A 16,558-nucleotide genomic window follows, 5' to 3' on the forward strand; every position below is an offset into this window, starting at 1 on the left:
TGCCTTGAGTTCCTGATTAGTCTTCCATTAATGATGAACTGAAATCTGGAAACCAAATATTCTTTTCTCTCTATGTTATTTTAATCATGCTGTTTTGTTGATGCAACAGAGAGCAAACTAGAACAGAGTCCCAAGAAGAGGGGTATAGTCAGGGTTCTAGGTCATGATACTTCCGAAATTCTGGCCCCAGTGATCTTTTTCCAGCCAGCCCTCGCCTTCTAATGTCTTCCAGTACCTTCCCCAATGACACCACTGTCTGGGTACCAAACCTCCAACATATGACCTGGGAGATCCTATTTCTTTGTTTCTTTCTTCTTTTGTCTTTTCAAGACAGGGTTTCACAGTATCCCTGGATGTCCTGGAACTCACTCTGTAGACCAGGCTGACCTCAAACTCATCACCTGTCTCTGCCTCCCAAGTGCTGGGATTAAAAGTGTGCACCATCACTGCCTGTCAAGACCCTGTTTCTTATTCAAATCATACCAATGCCCCAGGGCACTGGTGTTAACAGAGAATGAAACTTCAAGGCATCAATTAATGCAAAGTTATGAGGTCACAAGCTTCTTCGATGGAATATGGGACAGTTTTCATGAGACCCTTTTGGTTCTGACTGTGAGACAGAAAAGGGCCATCCAGGTGCTGGCCATTCTCTGGCTTCCTGTCTTGTGTGTAGTCTTTCCCTTTGGTACTTGCTTTTTACCACCTGCCACCCGGTGAGTCAGCCAGATGTTGTGTCTCCAAATCTTTGGGCTGTTGTTTGAATTCACTTATGTTGACACAGTGATGAATGACTAGTGACCATTCAGAGAGAATCAGCCACAGCTTCTGCCCTGTGCTGAGGGCTCGAGCCAACAGATATTTGCTAGTTGCCTCTTTCCCAAGGAACAGGGTACAGGATAGGACATGAGAGATTCCAAGATTCAGCTTAATGTAGGATGTCTGCCCACATATACCAGTCAAAACATAGGCCCTGGAGACTATTTTAGTTCTAGTTCAGGCCCAGGGACTTGAGCATGAATACAGACAAGTTTGGTTTCTTGGCCCCCATCTGTAAATTGTGACCCTGGTGGACTGATTTTCGAAGGATTCTTACACTAAACAAGCTTACAGCGCTGTCTGAGTGCACTTGTATGTTCTAGCTATTTATATTACTTAGTTCAGGAGGCAGCTTTTATGTTGGGAAACTGCATTAATTATTAATAATGTTCCTTTTAAAAAACATAATTTGGTCCAGTTGTATAAACCATATGCTTAGAGAATGGAGTTGGCAGGCAGGGGAGAGGGGGAGATTGGAAATCTTGGAGGAAGTAAAAATATAAAAATGGATTTCCCTTCCCTTTGATGATCAGATAAATGGAAAGGTTCATTGAAATACATCACTCTCCATGGAAATGGAAAGTGGAAGCTGTCTTGGCCCAGTATATCCAAGAGAGTGGTCACTCCCACCTCAGTGATGCTCAGGGAAGTGAGGATGCCTTAGGAATGGTAGGAAGAACCATGAATGAATTTTCTCCCTGATCCTAGCCCAGACACCTGTGAGAACTGTGATTGCAGAGTGGGAGGTGTTCTTCTGGAACTCTACAAAGGAGCTATTTCCTTGACCCTCATGTTAGGTGTTAGACCTTTGGCTGCCTGACAACCCTGTTTTAGGTGTCCAGGTAATTGCAATCATTTTTATTCCTTATTTTCAATGTTACTGAGGCAAAATGCTTGACAAAAGCCATTTAGGGAAGAAGGTGTGGTGGTTTGAATGTAATTTGCCCTCATACTATCATGGGGCGTGGCACTACTAGGAGGTGTGGCTTTGTTAGGGTGGGTGTGGTCTTGTTGGAGGAAGTGTGTCACTGTTGGGGAGGGCTTTGAGGTTTCCTGTGTTCAGGAGACCACTCAGTGTTTCAGTTGACTTCCTGTTCCCTGTAAGTCAAGATGTAGCCAGCACCATGTCTGCCTGCATGCCGCCATGCTCTCTACCATGATGATAATGGACTGAACCTCTGAAACTGTAAGTGAGCCACCCCCATTGAATGTTTCCCTTATAAGAGTTGCCATGGTCATTGTATCTCTTCACAGCAATAGAACCCCTAAGACAGAAGGGTTATGGGACCTTTGGCTTACGATCCTAGGATAAATTCTGTCACAGAGGCAGAAGCATAAGGCAGCTGGCCACACTGCATCCACAGTCAGGGAGTGGAGAAGTGGTTGTCGGTGCTTAGCTCACTTGCTCCATTTCATTTAGTCCCAAGTCCTAGCCTACTGAATGATGCTGCCCACTCAATTATTCTAATGGAAATAATCTCTCTCAGGTATACTCAAAGGTTTGTCCCCATAATGATTTAAAGCCCTGTCATGTTGACAATTAAAATCAGCATCACAAAGGTCTAGCTCATGGCTGGCATAGTGGGCCACCTGATAGTCTGTCTTACATTAGGCTTTGGGAGGGACACCTCATACCCAAACCATATCTTGGTGGGGGATGCTGAGAGATGGAGCATCACCCTGGGCTTGGGCTCTGACCCAGTTTCATTGGAACATGACTAAAAGGAAGTCACTTGAGTGCATATAGCCTAAGCTTCTTTCTATGGAAGGTAAGGGTGATGGCACTTTGCTAGTCACAGTCTTGTTGCTGTGTCAATGTGCCAGAGAAACAACTGGAAGGCGGCAGAATCTATCTGGGCTCCTGGGTTCAGAGGTTTCAGCCCAAGGTTGGCTCTTTTGTTGTTGGGGCCTGTGGTGAAGCCAAGAGTCCTGCTGGGGAAGGTGTGCAGTTGAGACCATTCATCTGCTGGGGAGGGTGTGCAGTTGAGACCATTCATCCACGGTAGCTAGCAAGGCAATCTTCAAGGAGAAACTGAAAGTGGACAGAGCAGGGATACCTCTTCATGAAGAAAGCCCTGTGTGTCTCTTCCTGGAGTTGCCAGACCACACTAATGTAAAAGAGCCCCAGTGTGATGAGAGAATACCTGTGGTGTGTTCCAGGGAAAGGGCTTCCAGGCTCTGCCTAGCTGAGGGGACAGTAGGGTCAGAGCAGTCTGGGCAAGGGCAGCAGGGATGTAGGTCCCATGGTAAGTGGCCCCCGCATCTTCAGATGACACATGGGCACCCAAGGGGCCTAGAGTGAGAAGAAGGGGGGCAGGGTGGGGCTGGGAATTTGTGTCCATGTAGGTAATAGAATAGATTTTGATCTTCATCTTGGAACAAAAAGGATGTTTAGAGGGAAGTAACAATAATTGTATCTGTTTGAAAACATTATCCTGGACAGACGGTTTAAAAGACATGGGAGCTGGTGTTCCAGAGGGTAGTTCTGAGTGGGCATGTTACAGCCTAGGTATTCTATCCACCAGTGACTACCAGAGAGAGACCTGTGGTGGGAGGGACTGTGTCTCATTGGAATCCAGACGAGAATAGACTCGATTCTTAGGACTGCAGAAAAATGTAAAATCTCATCAATAATATATCAACTTCGTGTTGAAATGATGGCTTGGGGGTGCATGTAGGCTTCAGTACATTTTAAATCAACTTCTCAGTTTCTTTACATTGAAAATAAGTAGCTACATGACAGTTGAAGTTGCATATGTGATTGGTGTTTGTGGCTTTGCTTACAGTAAGAAGACCCAGGATTCACCCCTGGGAAAAGACAGCAGCTAGACCCATCAAAACCCTAGGCTCAGCCAGCACCTTACTTCCTGTCACTGTCAAGTGCCTAATGGGGAAGACAGAAATGGAAGTCACCGAGCAAGATGTGTTTGTGAGATAAGGGGGTGGCACAGCATCCAACACTACTCCTTCCCTGTTCACTATACCTGCTTTAAATCTCTACCTAGGCTGGGGGCGGGGTTGGGACAGGAGGTAGCAGGCTGTTTCATAGTAACTTCTTCAAGTCTCAAACACTGGTGTCTGAAACTCTGCCCTTAGCACCCTGCGAGATGGGGAAGGAGTGAGTAGGTTAGGAGCTGCACTATCCTGAAATGTTCATAGGTCCCGGCCTCAGTTTCCCCGCCTGTCACATGACTGAGTGGTGAAATGAGCGTAAGCCACCTCCCCCTCCCACGGTCTGCGATGGTGGCCGCATGACCCCAACTGGTGAAGCTCCTTACAGCTGAACACCTAGTGCAGGGTGGGCGGTCCCTGGTGAAGACATCCACTTCCACTCCGGTCCAAACAGAGCCACAAGAAAAAGAATCACTTGGCGCTGGACGCGTTTCCTACCTATCATTGGTAAATATGAGAATGAAAGGCCCTCTTGGTTTGACAGGGGCAAATCAGGCTCTCATGCACGAGTTGTGTCCCTTTCTTTCGGGCGGGCGCCCCTGGCCGGGCCCGGTGCTAGCTGAGTCTGTGCCGCAGCGGCGCCAGGGTCCCACGCTCCGCAGCCTGGCTGGGCGATGCCGGCGTTTCCGCCGCCGTCAGGCACGCGGGGCTGCAGGGTCGCCGGGTTCGGACTCGGCCCGAACGCTCCCGCTTTGTTCCCAGCGCCCAAAGGCGACCCCCCTTGCCCTCCCGCGTCCCGGGGCCTCGCTGCAGTGGGAACCCGGCGCTCGCAGCGCCCTGCGCCCAGGCTGGTGGGGTGGCCGCGCCGAGCTGCCCCCGCGCCTCCCGTGAGCCCGCGAGTCCGCCCTGCGCGGCCCGCGCCGCAGTACGAGCCTCCTCCCTCCCGCCCCCCGCGCCGCCGCCGCCGCAGGAGAGGGGGGGCCCGGGCGGGCGGGCGGGCGCGGCGAGGGCGCGCGGCGAGCCCAGAGCCGGTGCGGGGCGCGGGCGAGCGAGCTCCGGCCGCGGCTGGAGGCGCCACCCCGGGGCTCGGGTTGGGCGCGCACCGGCTTCTCTCTCCTCGCCCTCCGCGCCCCGCGCCCGCTCTCCGGGCGCCGCAGCCTTGGCCGCCGCGGGCCAGCGGCTCGTACTCCGCGCTGCTGAAGGAACGGGCTCTTCCCGGGAGGGAGTCGCTGCCGGCGGATCGCAGAGTGCGAGGGCCCGGGAGGCGGGGACCGAGCGCCGCGACCCGCCATGGCTCAGGCGGCCAAACAGCTGAAGAAAATCAAAGACATCGAGGCGCAGGCCCTTCAGGAGCAGAAGGAGAAGGAGGAATCCAACAGGAAGCGGCGGAACCGCTCCCGTGACCGCAAGAAGAAGGTAAGGGGGCGGCGGCGGCCCCGCACCGAGGCGCCTGGAGTAGCTGTGGGAAGACGCTCGCTCGCTCGCTCGCTCGCTCGCTAGCTTGGCCGCGCTGGAGCTGACCCTCCCGGAGCGCCATGGGGGTGGCGGGCAGGGCACGCGCCCGGGGCCCCGGGGCTGGGACGCGCTGGCCGGGAGAGTCCTTTCAGTACCTTGAACAGGGGCCGGCAGGCCCGCGCGCTCAGGAGGAACTTTTGCCGCCTCCGGGGTGACGGAGCGGGTAAGGGGCTGCACCGCAGCCTTTTGGCGCTGGCTTTCTTGGGGAGCTGCTTTGGGTGAAGGCGGCAGGCGCTCTAGAGGTGCCACTGCCCGCTCCTGCTCAGGTGACCAGTTGGTTCTCCTGCGCCGCCCGGGGAGAGCATCTTCCCCGGATCTCTCAGGACACCGGGGCGACCGCCCTTCCTGGGCCCTTCCTGTCCCTGTGGGTCCGCGGGTGAACCTGGAAGATGCCACTCACCCCTGGGCATTTGGCAGCATTCTATGTTAAGGTCATTCCAGAGAAGTCGCTGGTGGCAGGGAGGAGGAATTCCCTGAGAAGCCTGGCTGGGGCTGTCCAGCCGGACCCAAGGCCTGGTCGGAGAAGGGCTCTGCCATGGGTCAGTATCGGGCAGTCCTTCATGGGACAGGGATCTGTGCTGAACACCACAGGGATCCAGACCCCTGAAAGCAACTGTTGCTATTTGCAGTCCTTGCTTTCAGACCAAGGCATACTAAGGACCACCTCAGACTAGACTCACTGTCTAATTACAAACATCTGGAGATCCACAGCAACCAAGCAGCTGACTTCCGCCAGCTAGAGCTGCAGGAATGTACAGGCTAGGAGAGCATGGATGGAATTCGGGGAGTCCAAGGTAGAGCATCAGAGAGCCATTTTAACCTGGAGAAGTTGGTGTGGGGCCTGCAGGAACATCTCACACCTCCTGCCTGAGAATGGGGTTCTTGGGTCTTCCCACAGAGGCGCTGCCCTTGTTTGAGAAAGGCTTCCTCCCAGAAATCGTCTCGGTTCTGAGAAGGATATATGGGAGCTGCAGTTGACAGCAGTGTAGGGGACAGGCTTTTCTTTGCAGTAGGTGGCAGGACCGATATTGGCTCTTTTCCTGGAGATGACATTGGGCAGGCTGAGATGTTCTCTGATTTTAACACAAGGAATCATCATGTTAGGTGTTCCATACCCCTGAAAAATACAACAGTGCCCCCATCCCTTCATCCCTGTCCTGATATTGGCAGTTTGTGCATAAATAGGACATACTTCTTAAGCAAGAGTGGAGGAGGTCTTCCCCAAACTAGCAAGTCAGAGTTTGAGCTGGTGCCCCTTAGAGGGCATATCCCATCAGGTCCCCAGTAGGGTCTCAAATGCCAGTCCTGTAAGTTAGCAGGGAAGTCTACTTCAGAGTACCTGGTACTCACCACTTACTTGGTGATGGTGTCAGCCCTCTGCATTTCTATTTCCGTTCTTGATCTTGTGTCAAGGCAATCATCTCCGAAGCCCACTCTATGTTCTTGCCTTGAGCCTTCCTCTTTCATGTCCCCAATACCAGAGATAACATTTTGACTAACAATCAAAACACAACTCCCCTTTCTTTGATTTCATTTCTTTATCATTTACAAAACTCTCTTTGACTGCATGCAATGCACCTATGTATACAGGGTGATTCCAATATTCGTTTTTCTTTTTTAATCTTAATCTTTGCATTCTTAGCAAACCATATTCCATATTTTGGTGCTAGACAATAATAGATTCCCTTCTCAAATTGCGTTGTTTTGACTTACTAGCTGGTCACAGCATACTGCGTCAGTAGGTGTCCCAAAATCTTCCATACAGATTTTCATGGTTTTCTGCAGTGTCTCGAGAGCTATGATTGGTACAACATCTAGGAACTTTTAATCAGAAACAATAGTGATGATGTGAACTCTCAGGTTATTTTCTTTATGGGGGGGATGCGTTATGAGGGTATGCAGGATGCTTTACTTGTATGTCCAGTGATTGAGCTCTTTAAAACAGTAAGATAATCTGGACACTCAGAGAAGATAATATAGCTAAAACCTACAGTAAACTATGAAATTACAGGGAGATGGGAGGCCCCAGAAGAAAAAGTGAGGGGCGACCTGGGAAGGGGTGTTTATTCATTTGTTTGTTTTCATTTAATTTGTGAAGGGGGATGCTGGGTATCAGATCCACAGCATTGTGCATACTGAGCAGGTGCTCTACCACAGAGCTATACCACTAACCCCAAAAAGATATTTTAGAGAACGTTCCTCTTAGGTCTGTGTTAAGCAGTGGGCTGAGCACTGACTTAAAGGTTCATATAAGGTGAAATCTAAATCCAGTGTTTACCAGAGAAAGGATGTTTTAAGACATAGCATATTAAAATCAAGCAACAGAGGGCCATCCAAATGATCTTACAGACAACCTGAGGCTCTGGAGCCATTTCCTATGTCTTCTATGAGTGTAGAAAAAGAACTTCCTACATACCAACGAATACATTACTACAGAAACATGGCAATTTATGGCAATGGGAACCTGAGCCAAGGACATCTGAATTTACTAGAAGGAAAGGTGTCTGTCTCACGGGTAATTGCTTAACTGGGGCTGACTGAGCAGAGCCACATCCCTCTCGTTTGTAGAAATAATAGCGGTTGTAACCTGAACAGTGGTTGCAGCCTTTGCAGTTATGATACTGTGTGGGAAGGTGCTTGCTAAGGGTGGTGCTGTGCATCAGGGATGGAGGCTGATGTGACTGACACACATAGAAACCTCAGCTCTGGAACTGGAGCTCAACTTGGGAGCTCGGTGCTTCATTCAGTTTTCTGGTTAAGAAGCAATGGCCTCACCAAGCCCTTGCCGGGTCTAGCTGCAGCTTATTTTATTTTACTGTTTAAAGAGCAAAACACAGCATTCATGACATTTACTGTTAAGTTCCCTTATTTCTGAAGGCTATAGTGGGAAGGATTAAACTGTAAGGCCTGTGCAAAGCATGCATTTGCATTAGAAAGGACAGTTTTCCAGGGCTGAGGAAGCTATGAGAATGAGAATTTGTGTGCCTTTGATGTTTATCCAGAGCTTGAAGCTAGGAAGGAAAAAGGATGTGGAGGGTGGAAAGATAGTGAGGCAGAGGACTGAGGAGGGGCAGAATTCAAGGAAGCAGCAGTGGGTGTCTAGGTGGGAGACAGATCCTCTTTCGGGTCCAAGCCCGTGAGTTCTCTGGGGGTAGTGTTAACTGGGCTCTTTCCTTGGCCTTTCTTCTGTACACCTGCTTCATCTCTGATGCTAATGCAGGACAAGCTTTTATCATGTTCTGTGTTTGACAGGGTACTCACCACCTAGCTCAGTACTTCACACACAAGGGCATGCAATGGGTGTTTGTAGAATTAATGGTTTGATGAGTGAATTATGCTTGTTTCTGCTGGCCTAGGCATTGTCTTGGCAGCAGCATGTGTTCAGGTGAAAACTACTGACTTTGGCTATCTTTGGGGGATATTGGAAGGGAGCCCGATGCATCTTTTCCAAGTCATTTGCATAGCAATAGCAGCCCCAGCCAGGCAGGGGCACTACCTGATCTTCGGGTACAGCATTTGCTGAAGAGAATGGAGTTTTTCCTTCCAGGGTGTCTGCTGTACTCCATGTCAAGTGGTTTTAACTGTTTGCAACAACAGTTTCTTAACAGGGCCTCAAGGAGCCAAAGCCTTGTGAGTAGACAATGGAAAGGAGCAGGTAGAGAAAAACAACAAACAAACAAACAAACAAAAGCCCAGGAGTGGGAAGGACCCTGCCCTGACTTGCAGGTACAGAAGAGCTCTTAGCTATCCTCCTGTGCCCTGCTTCTGGGCAGTGAAGATGGTAGGGAGTGTACATGCTTAAGTGTGGGTAGTTGGTGGGCTATAGTGGGGCAGAATTGAGGACTGCAAGCTAGGCAGGCATTATATGTGTTGCAAAGAGCTTCAAGTTGAAACTTCTGTTATCTCCAAATGGGTTTTCAAACTCAACCCAAGAGCTAAGTTGTAAAATTTAGATAATAGTGTTGCTTATGTCTTCAAACCTTGGCCCTGTGGTTAGGTCAGTTTACTAGTGCATGCTGTAGTATGATTGGTATTTGTGTGTACAGTCCCTATTTCGTTTTTGAACTGTATAACTTTTGTACTGCATGTGATTAAAAGCATCCATTTGTTAATAATTGAAATACTTTAAAGCATATTAACACTCTGGTAACCCTGTTTTGACATTTGATTGTGGTACATGGAGAACCTCGAAAAAGGAAATAGTCCTTTTTGCCCAGTGGCTGAAGATGGTTTTCCTAGCTTGTTTCATGCCCCTTTGCCAGCCTAGCTCTTATTTCCTGATGCATGGTATTCCTTCATCCCCCAGTCATAAGCTAGAGCACATTAGATTCAGTGATACTATAGCCTGGGTGTACACTATCGCCTCTGTGTTCTGTAGGTCATTCACTCCTCATAGCTACTTGATTAAAGCAAATGAAGCAGAGGCTGAAATTCAGCCTAGATAGTGGATCTTTGTCTTCCTCATCACAAATAGCAAAGGCTATTTGCTTACTAGTTTTGCTTTGATCTTCTCATTGTGACATGATGCTAAATTTAAAGTCATTTATTTTGTTTTAGCCAACAGGCAAGGGTTGTGCACGTTAGAGGCTGTAGTAACACAGGCTTATACGAGATAGCTACTGTACTTTGGGTCAGAAATGCTCTCAAGGTCCACGTGTTGAAGATGCGCTTTAGTCATGTGATGGGACATTTTCATAGTAGACCCTAGTAGGACGTCTTCAAGTCCTGGGGAATGTAGCTTAGAAGTGCACTATGGGAACTTAGCCTATTCCTCTCTCTTGTGCAACAGTGGTAAAAGTGGGTGCTTTGGCTATCATGTTCTGGTCTCACCACAGGCTTCAGAGCAACAGGACCAAGTGTTCACAGAATGACACCTCTGAAACCGTGAGTCAATAGGCCCTTCTTCCTAGTAAGTTGATTATTTCAGATATTTGTTATAGTGATGGAAATCTGACAGTACATGGCTAATAGCTTGTTTTTTGTTAAACCCAACAGCCAAACCTCAATGTGGAATGTTGGTGTTCATCTGGGAAGGCCAGAACATTATTATCTGAGGGGCACTTTAAATCACATTTGCATAAAAGAAATGAAGTTCCTATTTGGAATAGAGTTATTACCACATACCAACTCCATCATTGGTGCAGGCAGTCTGTATTGTGATGGGCTTGAATATTTCAGGCTTTGTTAAAGTCCAGCAGGGGTGGGTGTGTAATAGCTGTATATCAGTAGGTAACACGATAGTAGTTCCTGGGTTTTCTGGGAATAGTCATGGCCAATGATTCTAGAGTGCAGAATACATGGAAGACAGGCATGTTGGATAGACTTAGTGGAATTTGTTGTATGTGGGGGAGAGATCTGGATTTTAGGATCACAGAGTATAGCACCCCCCAGGAAAGCAAAACTTGCATTATGCATCATCATGCTAAAGCCAGGTAATGACTTTGGACTTCTTGTCTTATGAACTTCCAATGTGACTAGATCCTTTGCCTCTGAGATGATCGCTCTGCTGTTTGTTTTTCAAGGAAGGTTGAGGGAAGCCAAAGCTGAGCATAGGTGCCCACCTTGGAAATGAAGGGTTTGCAAATTAGAGGCTTCACCCAGAGCCACAGGGCTCTACTGTATCCAAAGACTCCTGCAGGTGTTCTAGAGTAGCCTGCTTTGTGGCTGGGAACTCCTAGCTGAGAGTCTGGATGAAGGCTTGGCAAAGACTGAGTGCTAGGAGCCCTTTCTGGTTAGTCTGCCTTGAAAAATGACTGCTTCCCCTAACTTCCTGATTCAGAGCTTCTTCCGCCCTCACATAAGCAGCATCCTGACTGTACACCCACTTAATAATGTGCTGATGTGTGTAAATGCACAGCAGCCGAATTCTGCCATTACCCGTTCCTTCTTCCTCTTATTGAGAGCTTTTGCATTTTACAGGGGATGTGTAGAGCCAGTGCTGACTGAAGTGGGCAAGAGCTGACCTTAGCTTGCTGAGTTGTCTGTGGGTGATCCTCAAGCCAGCCTGGGCACACAAAACAGGTCTTATAAAAAGATGGGTGGTGGAGGTTCCCTGGGGTGGGGGAAGTGGGTGCTGGGTGGGGTCTCTCTGGGCTTGTAGGGGGGTCACCCAGATGTGTGGAATAGAGCATCCAGTGGTGCAACTAGTGTGTGTGGCTCTGAAAAAGTGGACTCTGGATGAGGAGGTGGCTATGAACTGTAGGCCAGGAAAACAGGCTGGGGAAGTAACTGGGCAGGGCCAGTCAGAAGGGCAGCGAGACCGAGGCAGGGAAAGTTCAACCTGAGGTAAGCAAGTAATAGGGAAAAGACCTACGCCCAGGCTGTCCTGAGCTGGGATGGCAGGTGGGAAACTAAAGCCCTCGAGAAGCTAGAGAATTGTCACCTGTGTGAACAGTGGAGAGGAGTACTCCAGGATAGCCCCACATTTCCTTTGATGTGTGTTAGCATATTTGCATACACACTACACATGAAAGTGGGTGATGTACATGTGTGTGTTTGAGGGGCTCAGCATCAACAGGGACTCATTTCTGACTTGGTGTGTGGGTAGGTAGCTGGTGGCACCCATCATTGAGCTAAGGAAGAAAGGAGCAGTGGAAAACAATGAGTGCTTTCTCAGAAATAAGCCCTTAAGCAGCTCCCTGGCAGAGGGAGAGAACATATGGGAACATCTTAAATATGGGTGAGGATCCATTCAACTCTGTGCCCTCTAGCAAGGCCTGGAATGTAGACATTCCAAGTGCTCTAAATATGGCACACGTGGCTGAGCTAGCTCCTGGAGAACCTCACACCAGAGGTGGGCTATAGGGGGCAGGGCCATCTTTCTCCCTCCTGCATGTGCACATGTATGCTATCGGGAATTGGGTCCAGGGCCTTAGGTATGCTATACAAACTTACTGCCACTGAGCTAGGTCCCCAGCCAATTTTTAAAGTTTTCATTTGGGTTAAGGTGATGACTCAGTGAGTTACATGCTTCCCGAGAAAGTATGAAAGCCTCAGTTTGGATCTCCAGTACCCACATAAAAGCTGGGTGACTATTATGGGCCTGTAACCCAAGGGCTTGGAGCAAGAGTAGAGCCTTAAGTTTGCTGGCAGCCTGGAGTCATCAATGAGCTAAGGGTTCCGTGATGGAGCCTCTCTCAAGAGCCAAGGTGGACAATGGTAGAAGAAAACTTTAGCAGTCAGCTCTGGGCAAGCATGGTGTGTACCACACCCCACTCCCTTTTTTAGGGGTGAGGGCAGAGTCTTGATAAATTTCCCAGGCTGACCTCAAACACCTAGTCTTCTGTTTCTACCTCTAGCATGGGCAGGATTGGAGATATGTGGCATCACACCCTGTCCAGCTTACTTTTAAAGAAGGGACGGTCACACAATCGCCCACTTGATAGCATGCTATACATTCAAAACACAATGCTTCTGCTTGTGTGGGGAGACAGAGCCTTTCTGTGTCCCTCAGGCTGGTCTCGAAAATCTGGACTCATCATGCTTCAGCTACCCAAGTGCTAGCGTTGTAAGCATACACCGACATACTTGGCAACACCGGTTATCTTTGATGTGTGTTTCTAAATGATTAAGTTCCCTTTTAATTCTCTCTGTATTCACACAATTTAAAAAATCCAACACAGATAATTTATGCACAGACAGAGGAAAATAAAAAGACACAGGGTGCCCTGCTTGTCGAAGAGGATATCTGAGCCCAGCCTTCTTGGGAGGAGAGCTGGACTTGATAGATGATGTCACACTCCAATTAAGAATCCCAAGGTGATGTGAACTAGAGCCAAGTAGGCTACAGTGTCCTGGCTCAAAGTGGAGTTGGACCATGGTCCTTAAGACAAGTCCATTGTAAACTAACTGGAAAGTGGGTGTTGGGCTTCATACTGTACTCAACATCCCAGGTGATCTTCCAAAAATGGACATCAGTTTTGCTTCCTCCTCAAAGCCTTCTTTGTCCTCCTGACTTCCCTGAGATCAAGTCCAGCCTTAGTAGCCCTGGGCTGCCTGATCTGTTATGAGTTTATCATCCCATCATCTCTGAAAAGAACTGAAAACATCTTCAGGACCTAAGGGATGAAGGCTTTCACTTGCTGTTAGAGCTTCCTGCATCTAAATCCTTGGCTTCAGATACTACTGGCAACTCTTCCATCAGAGCTCAATTTCAACATTGCCTTCCAAATTCTAAATGGCCATCAGGGAAGGGCACCCTCCTGGTAATACTCCTGGATATCTCCAGGTAAGGCCATTGGAACCTCACAAGAACTTTAGTATTGTGTGAAAAGGCTTGCATCGGGTAAAATATCAGGCATCTAGTAACACTCAATGGTTCAAACACTATGGCTTTCACTCCCAGCCGCCTCTGGCATCCACCCATGGCAATCTAAATCCCCAACCTAGGCAAAACAGATGGTGGGCCTTCAAGTGGCAGAGAGAACCTCATGTCTGAGTGGATACATAAGATTTCAGAAAACATAGCCACTGAAGTTTTCCTCTTCAACCCTGATAAGACTTAAAACATGAAAATTTAATTCCACTTGAGCATAACTTAAATATTATGAACTCCTTTCCAGAGATGGCTATAAGGGCCAATCCTTATATTTATTTAGTATTGCCAGAGTTCTTGGATTAGTTAGGGAAGACTGGAGAAATATGAATCCAACCTAAAGCCATAGTTCAGTGAAGAATCAGAAACAAACCGAGTCAGAATAGTTTTGGGGTCTGAACTGTATGCAGGCATGGCATTAGATTTATAGGAGTAGCTTCTCCCTCACCATGGTTGTTTAGAAGATCCATTTTAGAGCTAGTCAAAGGGCTGTTGATTTCTACCCTTGACCCTGGAAATGAGAGAGTTTCTTCTGTGAAGTCACACGAAGCTAAAGACTGATAAGATAAGATGTGTGGTGATCCCCACCATCTCTGTCCTCCAACTGAGGGTGGCTGGAGCCCAGTGCCTACTCACCTCATCAGTGTCTGGGGATCCATGATGCCACTGCTAAATTTGGGAGGGAGAGCACCATTTTTTCTGCTTTAGGTTGAGCAAACTGCACCCAAGATTCGTGTGTGTGTGTGTGTGTGTGTGTGTGTGTGTGTGTGTGTGTGTGTTCTTCCTTCTTTCACACATAATGAACATATGGCTTTATGCTGAACACAGCTCTAGTTGAAGGACATTGAAACTACATTCGATGTGAAATAAATTAATAATCTATCAATTATCTATCTGACTGTATAATGTTATGGGTAGAAACCAGGGTTTCCCTTATGTTAGCCAAGTGCTCTACCACTGAATTCAACCTAGCCCCAGTTTTAGCACTTTTAACCCAAACGTCAATATTGCTACCACAAAGCAGATGGGGAAAAGCGCTGTGTGCAATGCTTACAAGGGGATCAGCCATACTACTGACGGACTGTATGAAGAGGGTTGATAGGTATTGGGTGGGAGAGTTGATGACTAAGCAGGAAAGGCACCAGACTGTGCAGGGATGGTGACCTGAATTTGATCCCCAGAGACCAAATAAAAGTAGAAGAAGCAGAGAACAAAGTTGTCCTCTGACCTTCATATGTGCACAGTGGCACACACGCCGACATATACCATGCACACATAATAAAGCGGTTTAAAGCGGTTTAGAGGACTGACAGGCACATAGAGGTACAGACGTTTCTCTGCCCTCTGATCTTAATTGCTGTTTTCAAGAAGCTTCATTGCTCTTTCCCAGCCAACCCAGTGTTTCTTCTCATTACTAGAGTTGCTTTAATGATATTTTATTTTATGTGTATGGGTATTGTGCCTGCATCTATGCATACCACTGGTGGACCTGGTGCCTATGGAGGCCAGAAGAGGGTACCAGATACCCTGGAACTGGAGTTACAGACAGGTATGGGTCACCTTGTGGTTGCTGAGAATTGGACCCTGATCCTCTGGAATAGCAGCCAGTGCTCTTAACCTCTGAGCCAGCTCTTGAGCCCCTACCCATGGTACATTTTTAAAAACACAAAATTAATGGCTGTCACATACTTTCACTGTCTCCCTCAGTTGAGCTCTATGGCATCTAGAGCAGGGCCAAACCCTTTCCAATGGTTTACAGGCCACATATTAGCTGGCACAAAGGTAAGCAGATGTTAGCCAATGTATGAGAGGTGCCCGACACAGGGCTCTGGCTTTTGTATATTTTGTCTCCAGTCCCTGCAGTGCCTGGTTCTCCAGTGTTGACACTGCTGTTAGCAGGTAAAGAGGAGATGCTGGACTAACTGAGCATCAGCAGCCACATGGTTATCTGTACGTTAAGTCATTGGAGTATATGTCTTTGAAGCCTCTGCTGCTGCAGAGCCTGTGCGTTTGGGCCCCTGTAACTCTGTGCACCTTATTTAATGGAAAGAAGGCTCCTCCTCCTCCTCTTCTTCTTCCTCCTCCTTTTCCTCTCCTTCCCTCTTCCTCCTCCCCCTCCTCCCCATCCTACTCTATCTCCTCCTTCTCCTCCTCTTCTTCTTCCTTCTTCTTCCTTCTCCTCTTCTTCCTCCTCCTTCTTCATACAGTGACTTCTGAAGGGGTGCGGGCACCTGCCACAGTTGTACATGAAGGACTTTAGGAGCCTGATGGCCTACTTTTCACACTGCAAGGTAACTGGCTGTGTGACATGCTGGCTGTCTCTTCTCTGATATACTCTCAAGGTCACGACTGGAGGTAACATCATCTCATGCAACCTAGATGAGTGTAGGAGATTCTGATTCTCGGGGACAGGTACTGACTAGCGGTGCTACCTACCCCCTTTTTTTCCTAGAAAGCAGATTTGGCATTTTGTGAAGTATTTAATATAGTTTGCCAGTCAGACCTGGCATCTTAGGAGACCTGGGTGTCTTGGAAACTTCTAGATGTTTCACTGGGTTTGTGTTATGGCAACAAAACAACAAATTTAATTAACTTACAACCAGAAGAAGTTTGTTTTGGCTTACAATTTTGGAGGCTCAAGACCATAATCAGGCAAACATATTGCTTTTAGCCTCTGTTTGAGATGTCACATGGTTATGACAGAGAGTGCAGGGTGAGGACCTATTCAAATCACAGAAGGATAGAGTCCCAGAATGCCTCTCAAAGACACATTCCCAAAGACCTTTGTATTCCCCACTAGGCTGGGACTCCCAAAGGTTCCATACCTTCCGATAGTGCCACCTTGGGGACCAAGCTCTTAACACACAAGTTTTTGGGGACACTCAACATCTACATCAGAGTAGAAATGAATTTATCTATTGGAGACAAATTCTAGCATTTTCACTTACTAAGTGTCTCTGAAATTCTGTTTTTGTTTTGTTTTGTTTTTCAATATTGGGGCTGGAACCCAGGGCTTTGCAC

At 48.0% G+C, this 16,558-nt stretch overlaps 1 protein-coding gene across 11 annotated transcripts in view; it reads left to right on the top strand.

Moving 5' to 3' along the window:
• The first annotated feature begins 4,864 nt into the window (after positions 1-4,864).
• The window catches only part of Ank1 (ankyrin 1), a 173,991-nt gene continuing 162,297 nt past the window's right edge, over positions 4,865-16,558 (top strand). For all 11 annotated transcript variants that reach the window (XR_007834363.1, XM_051182118.1, XM_051182119.1 and 8 more), the window contains exon 1: positions 4,865-5,124. Coding sequence is in view for 10 of the 11 variants with exons in the window: in XM_051182118.1 (XP_051038075.1) it covers positions 4,999-5,124 (126 nt within the window). In the remaining variant the exon portion in view is untranslated. The remainder of the gene's footprint in view (positions 5,125-16,558) is intronic.

The sequence above is a fragment of the Phodopus roborovskii genome, unplaced genomic scaffold (assembly GCF_943737965.1).
Source record: "Phodopus roborovskii unplaced genomic scaffold, PHOROB, whole genome shotgun sequence".
Classification (NCBI taxonomy): Eukaryota; Metazoa; Chordata; class Mammalia; order Rodentia; family Cricetidae; genus Phodopus; species Phodopus roborovskii.